Here is a 14,515-nt window from a genome sequence, read left to right as displayed (position 1 = left end):
CCGCCATTGCCTCCATGGGAGATTGCTAGTCGCAGTTGAAGCATTGATGCGTGCCTGGTCCGATCGCTCCGAGCAATACGTGGTCGGCCTGGCTGGTGCCAGAGCCAAGCAGACTTGCATTGACGGTGGTAGCATGTAGTCGTCCGTACACCCTGCATATAAGTCTTGCAGCATGATTATAGTTGACTTGGTGATTGAGTCGAGATGCCGCATCACCGGTCAAAAAACGGTCAAATTATGTCGGATCAGTTTTCGTTCTTCGGTATACTTGCCAAAGCACACGACATTATGGCAATCCGAACAATATGTTCGTCGTGGAAGGGAATCACACAATCTTCAGTTGCACTCGCTTGCGATTTACATGCCGTTGCCGACAGGGCTACGACGGCAAGCCAACTGTATGGAGACAAGCGTGAATCGTACAGAGTGGGCCATGGCCTCTTCGCCTCTCAACGGACGCTTGAGTCAAACTCGTTCGGCTTCAAGGGCGATGCTACTCCGCCGACGCATTCCATTGGTGATGGCCCACTGGGCAATGCTTAATGGGGCGACGTTTGTGGGATAAGCGAGCGAGGACGTTTTGAAAAGGGACAAATCCGTAGAACGGCTCGAGTCTGCTCTAGACTCTGTTTTTATCATATCGAATTCTTCTCTCTGTTGAATCAGAGTTCATTCGCGACTGTAGAGCTGCATGGCTCCCGTGTGGATAGTTGGCTGATGCGATTCAAAGTCGTGCCGCCTCACTATCCAATTCTTCAGCAACGGGCCGCTTAGCTACATGTCTCGCTTTTTTTTTCCGGACGTGAACTCCCGGCGATGTTTGGCGCTCTCTACGAGTAGGATATCTCATAGCCCACTGGTCTGCCTGCACTGGAATGATTTCCTTATTACTCCATAACCCCAGACGTCGCGAAAGGGAAATAAGATGACGATGCACCGTCGCTAGAGCGCACTGGAATGGAAAGCTATTACAAATTGTCCGCTTTCACGTTAAAATCATGACCTCCCCACCCACTCTTGTCTCATCTACTTCTTCGACTAGGCCGCTCGTAACAGGTGCCCGGTATGTCGAGTGCTGCCTCGACAACTCGCTGGGCAGCTACCTAGATGGAAGTGGGGAGTTTGAAGTAAAGAGTAACACATGATGCTAGAAATATAATGCCAATTCTTCCCAAAAGCTACGAGGTGGCTAAATTGTCGGCGCAGCTCTTGTTTTTTTGTTTTCTTTTTTTCAGAAGGGCGTCTTGACACAATTGCTGCTTTCGAGCAGACACTTGTCGCATTCTCCAAAGGCGCATAGGTTCGCGGAAGTATCTCTTATTCACATCGCCAAGATGGCTCTCACCATCAGGCAGCTCAGCAGCGACGCAAGCTTCCTACTCACCTTTGAGCCAATCGAGACCTCCGACGTCGCGCTCTCAACACAACCTTTCCACGTGCTGCTTGATCCCCGGGACGACGACACCATCGCCACCGGAGCCGGCGGCGGCGAGGCATCCTGCTTCCAGCAGCCGGTTCGAGACCTCCCCGAGATCGACATGGTGCTCGTCAGCAGCGCCCGGCGCGAGCACTGCCACGAGGCCACCCTGCGGCAGCTGCCCGCCCGGACGCGGGTCCTCGCCGTGCCGGCCGCCGCCCGCCGCATCAGCAGCTGGCGGCACTTTGACGCCGCCGCGGTCGAGGCGCTCCCGCGCTGGGACGACGACGATGCTGCCCGCTCAAAGACGGGCAGCAGCAGCAGCAGCAGGGGCTCCTCCGTGCTCCGCATCCCGATCCTGCCTCATGCCACGGGCGGCGAGCCCGGCGAGCTCACCCTGACATGCATCGGGCGCAACAAGCGCGAGGCGGCGCTCGGCCTCACCTACCGACCACCGACCGTCTCGCCCTCGACGATGCCCCGGTGCAGGGCCACGCCCACCGGGACCGTGATCCCGCTTCTCGCGCGTCCTCCGCCGGGCCTCCCGACCCCGGCCCTCAGCTTCTCCAACAGCGGCCGCAGCAGCCCCGTCTCGAGCGCCAGCAGCTCCGGCAGTCCGCCGTTCGCTCCCGCAACGCCGCCCCCAAAGAACGGGAGCAACAGCAGCAGCGGTGGCAGCAGCGGCAGCGGCAGCGGAAGCCTGCGCCGCCAACGCACAGTGGCGCGATCCTGCCGCTCGCCGCGGTTGCAGTCGCCGGACCGCGGCGTCTCCGTCGTCTTCGCGCCGCGCGGGATCCCGTACCGCCTGCTGCAAGGCTACGCGACGACGCACCTCCTCGGGCAGGCGGTCTTGCCGCTGACGGCGCTGCTGCACTGCTTCGACGCGCAGGAGCGGTCGCCGTGGTACAGCCTCGGCGGCGGCGGCGGTCACGGCCGGGCCGGCGGCGGCGTGCCGGCAGGGCAGGAGACGGCGTCGGCGCTCGGCGCGCTTGCCTGGATCGGCGCGCACGGCGGTAGCGGCAGCGGCGGCATCGGCGGCAGCGGTGGTGGTGGTGGTGGTCGGTTCGTCAAGCGGCGACGGTACTGTGCGTCCGAGGTGCAGCGCATCCTAGACACGACGTTTGCGCAGGGGACGGGCTCCACGGAGAGCCTCTTGCGGCGTTCGGCGGGCCACCACCGGACCGAGGTGTTTGCGCTCGGGCCCGGCGACGAGATCACCATGACGAGCGAGGGCATCTGGGAGGAGGAGACGCTGTTTGCCGGAAAGGACGGCGGCAGCAAGGAACCCCTGGGGATGCTCGGGCTCGGGGTCGACATGGTCGAGAACGAGGAGGGCCGAATACTGGGCGGAGCACTGCCGGTGGATTGGATCGGTGCGACGTGGTGAATATATATCGAGGCTCCCCCAGGTCAGCCTCGGACTGGACAATGCAAGCCAACTAATTTTCTTCTGGGCTCTCGGGCAGAAGAGGGCCAACCGCTTCTTGCACCCTTGACGCACTTGATCGCTTTTTCCTTGGCGAGCCTATGCGTACTGCCCCTGCAGCCGAGTTTTCTCTTATTCCCTTTATAATACTTGAGCCACTGTAATCTGTCGAGCGCGTTTCGAAATCGGCTCTTCAGACAACAGTTTGCTTTTTCTGCCAGCCTATGCCTTTATAATACAGTTTGCCCCAGACAATCGCGATACTTGTGCTTACAGGACTGATAATAAGAAAAACATTTGATAGAATCACAGATTGAATGTGTCGGCCATGGGTATCATCGAATCACCATCCGCCATATATCTCCAGATCATACACCCATAGCCTGAAAGCGAGTGTTTGCAATGCGCTAGTCCATCCAATGCCAGGCAGCGAGTTTCCCTGCTCCTCTCGCTCTCTCCCGCCATTCTTATCCCGTCAGTGTCACAATTTCTCTTACAAAATCCTCATAGCGAATATTTATGCACCCGACTCTGTCGTCGTCGTACTTTTTAAACACGTCCGTTATGCGCTTGAGCGATATGGAGGCCTGCAGAAACGAGTCAAGGCTCAAAACGCCCTCCCTGCGGTCGTCATAGGAGCTGAAGATGAGCTGAGCAAACTGTAGAGAAAAGTCGTAGCGGAGATCGATGAGGGCGTCTATGAATTCAGACAGGGCAATCCTGTTGGAGTGGTTGGCGTCATATTTCTCAAACACTTCCGTCATGCGCTTAAGCCATATACAGGCCTGCATGAACAGGTCAAAGCTCATCAGGCTCTCGTTGTTTTTATTGTAGGTACGAAAGAGCAGCTCGGTGAACTTGGGGGACAGGCGATGGTCGAATTTCAGGAGGGCGTCTGTAAATTTCGGGAGCGAAATATTGCCGGGATTCTCGACGTCATACTTTTTAAACACGTCCGTCATGCGCTTAAGCCAGATACAGGCTTGTATAAAGAGGTCAAAACTCATGGCTCCCTCCTGACGTTTATCGTAGGTGTGGAAGAGCAGCTCGACAAATTGCGGGGAGAGGCGATAGTTGAACTTGATGAGGGCATCTGTGAATTCGGGGAGGGAAATGTTGCGGGAGTTGTCGACGTCGAAAAGGTCAAACAATTTCCGCCATTCGTCGAGGAAGGAGAGGAGACCTCGGAACTCGTCGAAGCTGATGCTGCCGCTGCGGTCGGCATCAAACATGCGAATCATCATGCGAACGGTCTCAATATCGAAGGGCGTGTAGTCACCGTTGACGAGAGCGGCCGAGAGTTCCTTTTCGGTGAGAGCGCCGGTACCTGTGTAGAACAAGCAGTGTTAGTGCGAATGCCGGTACGGCTCGTAAGCTGGTTACAAGAGACCACGCACCGTCAATGTCAACTTTGTGAAACATTGCCACCAGATCTGGCGGCGCTGGGGAGAGTGGCGGTATGGAGGTCGGCGAGGGTCTGCCTGGAGAGAAGGGCGGCGGCCGGTGAGAACTGGCTTGGACGGGCGGCGAGTGGCCATGGTTGCTGGTCTGGCGCAGGTTCTGGGCATGAGAGTTGGTCGGCGACGGTCGGCCGTGCTGGTCCTGCGGCCGCGAGTACTGGTCCTTGAGCGGCGGAGGGGGGTTTTGGTTGTAGTGCTGTTGAGGAGTCGGCTGCTGCTGCGGGCGATGGTGCTGCTGCGGGCGGTAGCTTTGCTGTTGGTGATAGTTTTGCTGCTGAAGCTGTGGATGCTGCGGCAAGGGAGGGGAAGGCTGCGGTCGGTATTGCTGTTGAGGAGGAGGAGGTCGGGACTGGGGAGCGGGTGCGCGGCCGGATTGCTGCAAAGTTGTCGGCATGTCGTTAGTTCTGGTACAGTTTTCGCGGGGTCCTTTCAAATAGAGTTGCCCGATTCAGCGTACCTCGTCTGGCTCGGCGAACCTGTACGGCCACCCGTCGTTAGCAAACTATACGTCACACCATGAACGGAGAGATGTTGTTGGGACGAGGGGCATCAGTACCTGGGCAGAGCATCCGGGTCGTATGATCTGTTGTACGCCATGTTCTTCGTCTTCTCGGCACGATCAAGCCGATATTGAGAGCAAGACTGGACAACTGGGCACAGAAGCGAAATAACACCAGGTAACGGACAAAGACAAGAGGAAGGAAGAAGAGAAAAGAAAAAGGAGAGAGAGCTGGTAAGAACGCAAGTTGCAAGCCAAGGCGGAGTGGCGGGGCTGAACAGTTTCGCGCCTGTACAACGTGCAGGGTGTTTTGTGGGGGTGCTGATATATAGGTACATGGCCATCACCATATGGAACTGTATGCTCCGTAGAGGAACATTTAGTTACCTATATCTGCGGGTGATGCATTATTAGACATGGGTCCCGAAAACGATGACGCACTGTGGCGTCGAGCGCCGTGGATGGGTAGACTGGTCGGCTTGTGATGACGATGTATTACATCGTAGTAGCCACGAGAGCAACAGAACTTTCTCTTGTCTTGTTACTCCTTTTCAAATTTGGGAATGTTGCGATGCTATTGCTCTAGTATTGCGGCTTGAGTACTCCGTACTGTAGCTTGATCCAAAAACGTGAAAATTAGAGCCAACGCCACCAGGTAGGATGATTCAGCATTTGGAGTTTCTTAAAGGTAAAGAGAAATGAAACAATATGGCAACACGCATGGCAGTAGAACAATATCGGTATTACACAAAATGCAGCCGAAACTGCCCTTTAGAGTTTACGATTCCGTCTGCGCCGCCCGACCATGCGCCGGCACGGTGACACGCAAGTAATAACGTACTAGTTGCCACGCTCTCTGGCAGACAAAAACTGGATGGTACAAGGTCAAACGTGAGTAACTAAGCGTCACAGACGGGCGATGGAGACCATTGGAGCAGACATTTACGACCTCGCAGCTAACTAGTTGGTTAGTGTGCTTGTCAAAGATACGCGAAGCAATGCCAGTCACCTGCTCACTCACCCCATCGCCAATTTCAATTGAGAAAAACAGAATAGCAGCAAGGATGATGGCGAACGTGCCAATTTTTACTCATCATCTCGGGTACCTACCCAGCTACTACAAGACAGGCTATCAGAGCGACTTATTACCAGTCCGTGGCCAAGTTCCCAGACACTCCTTTTTCCTTGAGCTTAGAAGAATATTTGGAGTTGAAATGCGATATTTTTTTAAATGTTTGCCATGCAAACTAAGCCTAGAGATCTAACCGATCCCCGTTCTCATCATGGCCCTCGTCGTAGCCCTCGTCCTAGTTGCCTACCTGAACCACGGCCAGCTTACCCCTACATGCCAAAATGTCTTTTCACAAGCAGCTCTGCATATACAAGCTATATTCGAGTTTCTAACCAATCAACTCTTTTGCATCCCTATCAAGTCTGATATCATTATCCGTCAATATCATGGTAAAGGCATACGTCCCATGACTTCCTTAACCCTACGTGTACCGACCCTAACCCTAACCCTCGTTGTCATCGAGAACGCCGCAGCCCATCTACTAAGTAGGACCCTTGGGAGGGAGGCTCCTAGGCTCTAGCTTCGCCGATGCGCCCCGTGCCGTGGGCTCGGTCACGTCTTTTCTGGGTCAGCTCCGCCGGCTCTCACATTTAGTCATCCTGGTTACATATGCGCCGCTCTCCGCTCACATGCAGCCCGTCTTTTGCGAATACCATCAGCCTTGCATTTATTATCTATAGTTTTCTCTCTTTTCGACAACTTGCCTTGTTCCGTCGCATCACGCAAAGCCAGTCTCTCTCTCTGTCTTGACCCAACTTGCGGGCGCAAGCCAGCACCAACCTACAACTGCAACGCACCAACAACCATGACAGTTTCGGCAGAGAGCCATGCAGTCGAGGCCGAGGATGCCGCGGCGGAATTCTGGCTCTACGGATACGGGTATGCCGCCGTTGTCAAGAACTGGACTCTCTATTGGCCACCCTGTGTAGGCCTGTGCTAACGGTTTTCTCGCCCTTGCCCGTAGAAGCCTCATCTGGAAACCCCCACCACACTTTGGTATGACACCCAACCTGCAGAACGCTGCCTGTTGGTTCCTCTTCATTGTGGTTTGTCGCATACTAACAGCAGCTCGATATGGAAAGATCGACGGATTCCGGGTTACGTTACAGGCTACGTTCGCCGCTTTTGGCAGGTTTGTCTTCCTCACTTCTACTCTCTCCTCATTTCATCGCTGACACTTTGCAGGCAAGGTAACCAAGTCAGCCTACCCATCGCCTGCCTTCATCTGTTAACGGATGTCTCTAGCGAAGACCATCGTGGTACGCCCGAGGCACCCGGCCGTGTCGTCACTCTCATAGAGCGCTCCTACTGGGAAGACCTGACCGATCACCACGACTCGGCGCCCGACAAGGTCTGGGGCGTAGCATACAGGATAAAGCCCGACAAAGTCGCAGAGGTCAAGGATTACCTCGACATCCGGGAAATCAACGGCTACTCAATCCACTATACGCCCTTTCAGCCTGCCGATGGCTCCCTGCCCATCCGCACCCTCGTCTACATCGGCACGCCCGACAACGCCCAGTTTGTCGGCCCGCAGGACCCCCAAAAATTGGCCGAGCACATCTTCAAGAGCCAGGGGCCCAGCGGTTTGAACAGGGACTACCTTCTCGGTCTCGATACAGCTCTGGAGGAGCTCTCGCCAGAAAGTGGTGATGAGCACATTGCTGACCTCGCGCGTCGCGTCCGAGCCCTGCAACAAGTTGCCAAATAGCCTCGACACCTCTCCATCGACCAATCTCTGCACCCTTTGACAACCAACAGGTTTCGCTCAAAAGCAAGAGGCATCGTTTTGGAATGAGAACAAATTGCATCATACATGACAAATAAAAACAAAGAGTTTACAGGGAAATAGAGCCCGTTTTGTTTCCTTCCTTTCCCTATGCCAACGATTCAGCCCTTTTGAGTACCCAAATCCAGGTTCCTCACGCATAAAGCGCATAAGCGTCATAAACCTTGTTCACTCTTGTTGTAAAGCAAATGAGAACAAGGAGTTGTACAGCAAAAGACAAATCAACGCATTGAACCAGAAATTGGTTCCCGATATTCCTTTCCCTTACCCTTTCGTAATCAAAGCGGCGCAAAGACATCAACTCCAGCAATTGTTATTTCAACCAGTCCCAAACTCGTAAGACAGTGATCGGTCGGTAGAACAATAAATGGGCCTGCCATACCGAGAGCGCGTTCGCGGCAGCATCTCAACCGTGACACCGACCGCATCAAGCTCATGTGCGCCGTATACGGTCGATGCCTTGTCGAGGTGGTGACTTGGCGACTGCTCTAGTAGCCTTGCCCACCCTGAGGAGGCTGCGGCTGCGGCGGCTGCTGTTGCTGCTGCTGCAGGGCCGGGTCGGGGTAGCCGTACGGGGGAGCTCCGTATCCTACATTCGTCAGCAGATTTTCCTCGTTTTTGGATCGATTTTTCAACCTTGCGGCGGCGGCGCATAGCCCTGCGGCGGCACAGGGTAACCGCGACCGTAGGCGACAGGAGGATAGACGTTGGGCTGGCCCATGGGGTATCCGCCGCCCTGGGGAGGGCCTCCGTACTGCGGCGGACCTCCGTAGCCTCCTCGCCCGTAGCCACCGTGGCCGCCGCGTCCGAAGCCTCCTCCGCCGCCCCGGGGGCCGTTGTCCGAAGCCTTGTCGACTCGAATCGTTCGGCCGTCAAACCTGAAGCGCACAGACACGTATGAGAATCAAGAGACAATGGTATACAGATGCGAACCTCGAGCAAGCAGCGAAACTCGGTCTTGGTGAAGCATAACAGGCATGGGAATGGAAGAAGATTCATACTCGACGTTGTTCATGGCGGCGATGGCACTCTGGGCATCCGCTTCCTGGCTGTATCGCACAAATCCAAAGCCGCGGCTTCGGCCAGTGTCTCGATCCTTGACCACGACCTTGGGGGGGAGAGAATCGCATTAGAGGGATGATTGCGCACAATGAAATCACGGGTAGGGAAGTAGGACAAGGCAGTCGCGGCGCAACGCGCAACCGTCTAGTCGGCCGCTTGTAACGACCAGCGAGGAAGAATAGCAGCGACGCAAATCAAGAACAGGACTGAAAATAGCGGCGCAAGCACACAACTTACCGCTTCCTCAACGGCGCCGAATTCTTCAAACTTTTGGCGTAGAGTGGCCTCCTCGGTGTGCCATGCAAGGCCACTAAAGGAGAGATGTTAGTCGCGCAACTGGGCGAGAGTGGTGTCAGAGTGAGCTGCTGCGATGCGCACCCAATGAAAAGCTTAGCCATGGCAGCGGATGCTGATAGTAGCTGTCTGGAGTTGTTTTTTATTTAGAGATGATGTGTTGCGATGACGGCGATTAAAGTTTTGGATTGACCAGGCCTGGGATCTACTTGGTACCGGCTGGGAGGTGTTGCTGGAGGGTTGGTGATGAAGGTGTAGAAGAGGGGTAGTTCAAGGGTGTTCCTTTTTGAGGAGCAAAGGGAAATAAGGCCAGGACGGCAGGTAGGTACCACGCTGCCAAGGTACTTGCCCAGTACAAAAAGCTAGAGGTGCAAACTAGGGGAAGAGATGGAAACGCAGGTTATCAGAAGAGCGCAGATGGATGGGCAGACGGGGGAATGGGAGAGGGGGGGGTGTGGTAGCAGCACCGTATCCCAGCATAGGATAGGCAGAGCAAGGCCAGGCAAAGCTGGGATGTGCAACGGCAACGCAACACGTCCCGTCGCTTGATGGGCAGACCCAATGAGGGACGGGCTTTGGCCCATTGGGTTGGCCAAAACGGGGGGGAGGAGAGGGAGGCGAGCAAGAATCGGGGGCAGAAGTGGTGGCGGGACGAATGCGCCGCCGCCGTGGAGGACCGGCACAGCTAACTACTTACCTACAAAGCTAGTTTTGCTGTTACGAAGGGGGGAGCTATGAATGAAGGACAGGGAACAAGACCAAGCTACCAGGTTCTGCTAGGCCGTGTTTGGGGTCTTTGGGGGGGATGAATACTCAGTACGCACAGCGATGGTGTTCATGCATGGTGTACCTTGTTACTGGGATCTATCTGGCCGGTACGGAGTACTCCGTACTGTTCAAAGCTCGGTCGCGGAGCTAAGCAGCATTGCAGACGTCGGCACCGATACACCACACCACTAACCAACTGGTCCTGGGTTTGGCCAGAGCTCCAGGATGGAGGCGAGGAGGGGGGGGGGAGCTCGACGATGGAGGGTGGCGAGATGGGAGGGGGGTGGGTTACTATTACAACTTACTGGTACCAGTAACTGGTTAGCTCGACTGAACAGAGTGAAAGGGGACTCAAAGGAATCGGGGTACAAATCACAGGGTTCCAGGTATATCGCATGGCGCAATGGTACGAGGCAGAAACGCGCTATTCATAGCCTGGCCCGACAGGTTTATTACTTACTGGTACTGCTGAGAAGCCCAAGTACGGTCAAGTTTTTGAGCTAATGACTTGTTGGCTGGCTCGCGACAGTATTTCCGTGACGCAAGGAACATGAAAGACACTGCGGAAAGCCCCCAAAAAGGAAAATGTCGCGGTATCAAGGCAAAAGTGAAGCAAAGGCGACAAGTAACAGGGCGTAGATGCGCGCGCAGAAAACGGTTGGCTGCCTCCCCCACCAGGAATGGGCATGAAGCAGGGCAGCAGCGGCGTGCTCTTTCATGGTCGACCACTCGATGAGGGTTCCCTCTTTTTTTTTTTTTTTTTTTTTTTTCCTTTTCTTTCCCGCGCTCAGCAAAGTTCACTCGGTGTGATGAACCGTGAGAAAGTGGGCGCTGCAGCGGCGCTGATCTAGCCGAGGCTTTCGTCCGTCGCTGAGCTGGATGGAGTGCGCAAGGATGGCTCTGGGGAATTGGAAAAGCGATGTGAGACACACACAAAAAAAAAGAGAATAACTACCCGTACAGGTGAATTTGCTCGCAAGACTAACTACTCAGTACAGAACAGCTACTTAACGGATGGTGTTTCAAGTTTCAACCGGCATCATGTTAAGCCAACAAACAGGACGAGACTGGCCCAGAAAAGTATTGCAAAGGTACCCAACAAAAAAAGGCCGACTCAAGCATGCTGATTTGGTAGAATTGCCATCTGTTGTAGAAACATACTCAGTACGCCACCACATCCCACGAATGAGAGAGGGCTGGCGGCCAAGCAGCCCATCAAGTCCAACCCGGCATCTATCTGCCAGCAAGGAATTGGCCAAGGTTATAGTGCATGCAGCTACATACAGATGGGTCGCCAGTAACAGGCAAAAGTCTCCAATGCTTCAGCGGGGTTTCAAGAGAAGGGGGGGTGTGCGTGTACGCCATGGGTGGGAGCTACTTGTTATACTAGTTATGCCCCCATGGAGATCCAGAGTGGACACAGGGACAGAGTTGGAGAGGGGGGAGGGGGAGGGGAACGAGAAATTTGAGGCGGGCGAAAAAGCACGGTATATAGCTCTGCCAGTGTAGGGGAAGGATGTGGTACAACATGTGCATGGGATTTCGACAAGATGCCAGCCGTGTGGCTTGTCTGTGTGATGGAGATGGGCTTGCATGGTGTACCAAGTTCTGGGCCTCCCACGCAGGGGTCTGGTCTAACCAGGTGCTTCCTTTTCCCTTTGCTAGCGAACATGGAAAACGGCTGGGAAGCTGGAGAGATGCACGACGCTGGTCAAGGCAGTTGGCGATGCAGGTTGCGGCGCGCGCGCGCGCGCTCTCTCAAAAGGGGGCTCTCGCACTGGCGGAACGGATCGCGCGCGCGACACACCGGTTCCCTTCGTCTTCCGATTGTGCAAGGGCGAAAGCAGAGATTCGAGAGCTGAGAGATAAATGCCCGTGCCGAGACTTTTTGCTGCTCGCTTGGCCGTCGCCATTTCACTCCCCAGGACCGCGGCCTTTTCGCGACCTGGTTAGTTGATTGGACGGAGAGTGATGCGGGTGTCTGTCTGCACAATGAAACCTAAGTTTATCTGTACCAGGTTTTTTTTTTCTTTTTTTTTTCCCATCGTCCGTCTCCATCGATGAATAAGGAAGGAGCTACCCAAGCATGCCATGCCAGGTTTTCTTATGCCGTTGCCTATAATCTGGACCCTGATTGCCCCTAGAGATAATTCGCTTTCTTTTTTAAAGGGGGTGTTCCAAGGTCGATCTCTCAGTTGGCAGAAGAAACAAAAAAAAGAAATCAGTAATTTTTGCTCGCAAAATAAACGCCTTCAATCAAGTCTCTCCCATCAGGGACGCATCGGCTTGCTGAGCTGGGTCGTGGACCCCTCATGGGCCTTTTCCTTTCATTGCTGTCATGTAAAGCTCTGTGCAGGTAGGGGGCGATACAGACTTTACAGCAACTGGTAGGAATATCTACAGTCTTGCCCTGTTTTACGTACGATCCCGGTCCCTGTGTTCCTCCAGAAACAATATCTGGTCTACTGTTGAGATCTGTGGTACAAGACCCATGCTGTCGGGATCACTGTCCTGTTTGACGCATGCCCTGCTTGCTTTCCCTTTTGTTCTGCTAGACGTTTCGTCTCGCCAGCCACTAGCAAGCTCGTATAGTAAGCAGATACTGATATGACAACAAAATAGACATGACTTCATGTCAGCATTGGTCTTCTCTCGGCTGGGCTCAAGCAATAGTTCAGCTCGCAGTTGACGTGAGTTGATGTGATTTGTCAAATAGCCATCGTTGACCTTTTCTGGCATTGAGAAGATGTACACGAAACTTTGTTTCGATTGGAGCTTATGTATGTACGCTCCAATTTTGACCGCGCGCGCCCAACTACCGGTGTGCGAGTATGCAGCCGCCCTCCACCGTTTAGAAGAGGCCAGGTTAGCACGAGATTCGGCAAACACAAATCCATCAAATTCCAAACCCGCGTACATTACAAGATATATCTCGACACCACAGAATATTGATGCGCAACGTAGCGCGTACAGGTTCTTCATTCCACGTCAGTGGTCCCCGTGCGTAGTATAAGGCCACTCTGGCGAGGGGGGGACACTGGTAGGGGAAAGAATGCCAAGAGAAACAAAGCAAGGAGGTGGAATCAGTAGTAATCGCAGGAGTGACTTCCAATCTACCTGACTAGTCCGTGTTGCCGGCTCCTCTCTTTCTCGCAGGGCACAAAGGGGAGTACAGCGGCTTGAACTCCCTGCCCCCGCTGATGCGTCCGCGGCTGCAGCAGCGTGTGCTTCATTTCACCATCATACAGGTGATTACGGGCAGGTGACTGATGGTCTCGCGCAGTTCTCTTAGATCTCAAACGCTGGTTGCTCTGTTTCCTTGCATTCGCGATAATCGCCATGTCTTGGCATGTGGCTACAGGTTGCCGACTTGGGCGTTCCATGCCTCGAATAGCTGCTCATAACAAAATGGCGAGGATTATCTGCCTGGTACTTGGTAATAGCAACGGCAGTGCCGCACCACATGCCGCTTATGTATGGCGTCCAACTTGGCCGTGGCTGCCTAGTGGCACCATATTCACTGCAAGAGCCACCATCCAGAGATGTCGGGCCACGTCAGTGGGTAGCTAACGAGCTGAAACTGCCATGGAATCACACACAGTGGCATTGAACTCAATGTTGACGAAATGGATTCCAACGATGAGGCTGACATCTCGAACCCGCCCTGTCCTACAACTGGACTGCAAGTTGACTCGACGACGGACTACTGCGCGCGGTGGCTTGCTACCGTGTCTGCCGCGCAACACGATGAAACTAGTCGACTCGTACAAAGGCATCCTCTGTCGGCATCTGGCCCAGAAGACTCCTTTTCCGACAAATCTCACTCGTCTTCCGCTGTTGGCGCGTCCCCTTGTCGTGTGACACATCACCGCATAGAAACCCCTGCGCTGCGGCAGGCGACGCCGAACTCGGCACCATCGCACATTGATGGCGATTCCCAGCCGGAGAAAAACTGTCCGAGTAGCATTCCTTGCGAGGAGTCGTTGACTCCTCGCGCCGACAGAAGATCCAAGTATGAAAGGCAGCCGCGGCGAAAAACTCGACCGGATCGTTACGATACCCATCACCAGCATCGGGACCCAACAACTCTGTCGCGACGTGAGCGGCGCGAGCTACAGAGAAAGAAGCTTCGGTCACGGAGGGAGGTTATGACCAACTTTTACTCTTCCGCTACAGAAAACCGACAGGTCCTTGTTAGTAGGCTTCCGCATTCAGGTGGCAATGATCTGCAGATGGCTTACACGGTGGACAGATGAAACCCGCCTTGGCGACTGGGGCATTTGTTAATGGGCGAGGTTCTGTTTCAACTCCACGTGAGTACATTTAAAGTTGCCTCGATTTTCTTTTCTCACACTGCCACAGTGACCGATTTGACTTTCAACGAGCTGACATTTCCGATCCTCCAAAAGCCGGCCCCTCGTCCAGCGTCGCCACAACTTCCAAATGGCGCTCGCAAACGTCCACATACGCACATCGAAACACCCAGCGAGCGTGTTGATAACCATTCAAAGAGGGTGCTGCCTGGTAGTGATGGCGGTCCCGGTATCCCGACGCCACAACCAAGGCAAGAACGTGGAGCCAGGCTGAAACAGCCGGAGCAGGGCGACAACGAAGATGGCCCTGTTACACCTACGAAGCAAGATGGTCACCCCAGAAATACGACACCCCGCCCTATCATACAATACGTAGACAGTGGTGTCGATACAATGAGCCATGCCGGAAGACTGG

The 14,515-nt window shown here is 54.5% G+C and overlaps 4 protein-coding genes across 4 annotated transcripts; 2 read left to right on the top strand and 2 right to left on the bottom strand.

Moving 5' to 3' along the window:
- Positions 1-1,334: 1,334 nt before the first annotated feature.
- Positions 1,335-2,804, top strand: V2A60_000064 (uncharacterized protein; the record flags this gene model as incomplete). Its single annotated transcript, XM_083251436.1, has 1 exon — positions 1,335-2,804. One exon carries the CDS (start codon positions 1,335-1,337, stop codon positions 2,802-2,804), a length of 1,470 nt encoding a protein of 489 aa, XP_083107562.1.
- Positions 2,805-3,310: 506 nt separating this feature from the next.
- On the bottom strand, positions 3,311-4,900 carry V2A60_000063 (uncharacterized protein; the record flags this gene model as incomplete). The annotated part of the gene is made up of 4 exons (XM_083251435.1): positions 3,311-4,170; positions 4,241-4,679; positions 4,761-4,779; positions 4,860-4,900. The coding sequence occupies 4 exons, from the start codon at positions 4,898-4,900 to the stop codon at positions 3,311-3,313; spliced, it is 1,359 nt and encodes a 452-aa protein (XP_083107561.1).
- Positions 4,901-6,679: 1,779 nt separating this feature from the next.
- V2A60_000062 (gamma-glutamylcyclotransferase) lies at positions 6,680-7,585 on the top strand (the record flags this gene model as incomplete). The annotated part of the gene is made up of 4 exons (XM_083251434.1): positions 6,680-6,753; positions 6,839-6,870; positions 6,943-7,006; positions 7,060-7,585. 4 exons carry the CDS (start codon positions 6,680-6,682, stop codon positions 7,583-7,585), a joined length of 696 nt encoding a protein of 231 aa, XP_083107560.1.
- A 566-nt stretch (positions 7,586-8,151) lies between these two features.
- Positions 8,152-9,123, bottom strand: V2A60_000061 (RNA recognition motif domain-containing protein; the record flags this gene model as incomplete). The annotated part of the gene is made up of 5 exons (XM_083251433.1): positions 8,152-8,252; positions 8,300-8,541; positions 8,665-8,771; positions 8,963-9,035; positions 9,104-9,123. 5 exons carry the CDS (start codon positions 9,121-9,123, stop codon positions 8,152-8,154), a joined length of 543 nt encoding a protein of 180 aa, XP_083107559.1.
- Positions 9,124-14,515: the final 5,392 nt, after the last annotated feature.

Source organism: Cordyceps javanica, chromosome 1, assembly GCF_051103115.1.
Source record: "Cordyceps javanica chromosome 1, complete sequence".
In the NCBI taxonomy this organism is placed as follows: domain Eukaryota; kingdom Fungi; phylum Ascomycota; class Sordariomycetes; order Hypocreales; family Cordycipitaceae; genus Cordyceps; species Cordyceps javanica.
Note: the sequence above shows the minus strand (reverse complement) of the source record. Positions and strands in the feature narration are given on the sequence as shown.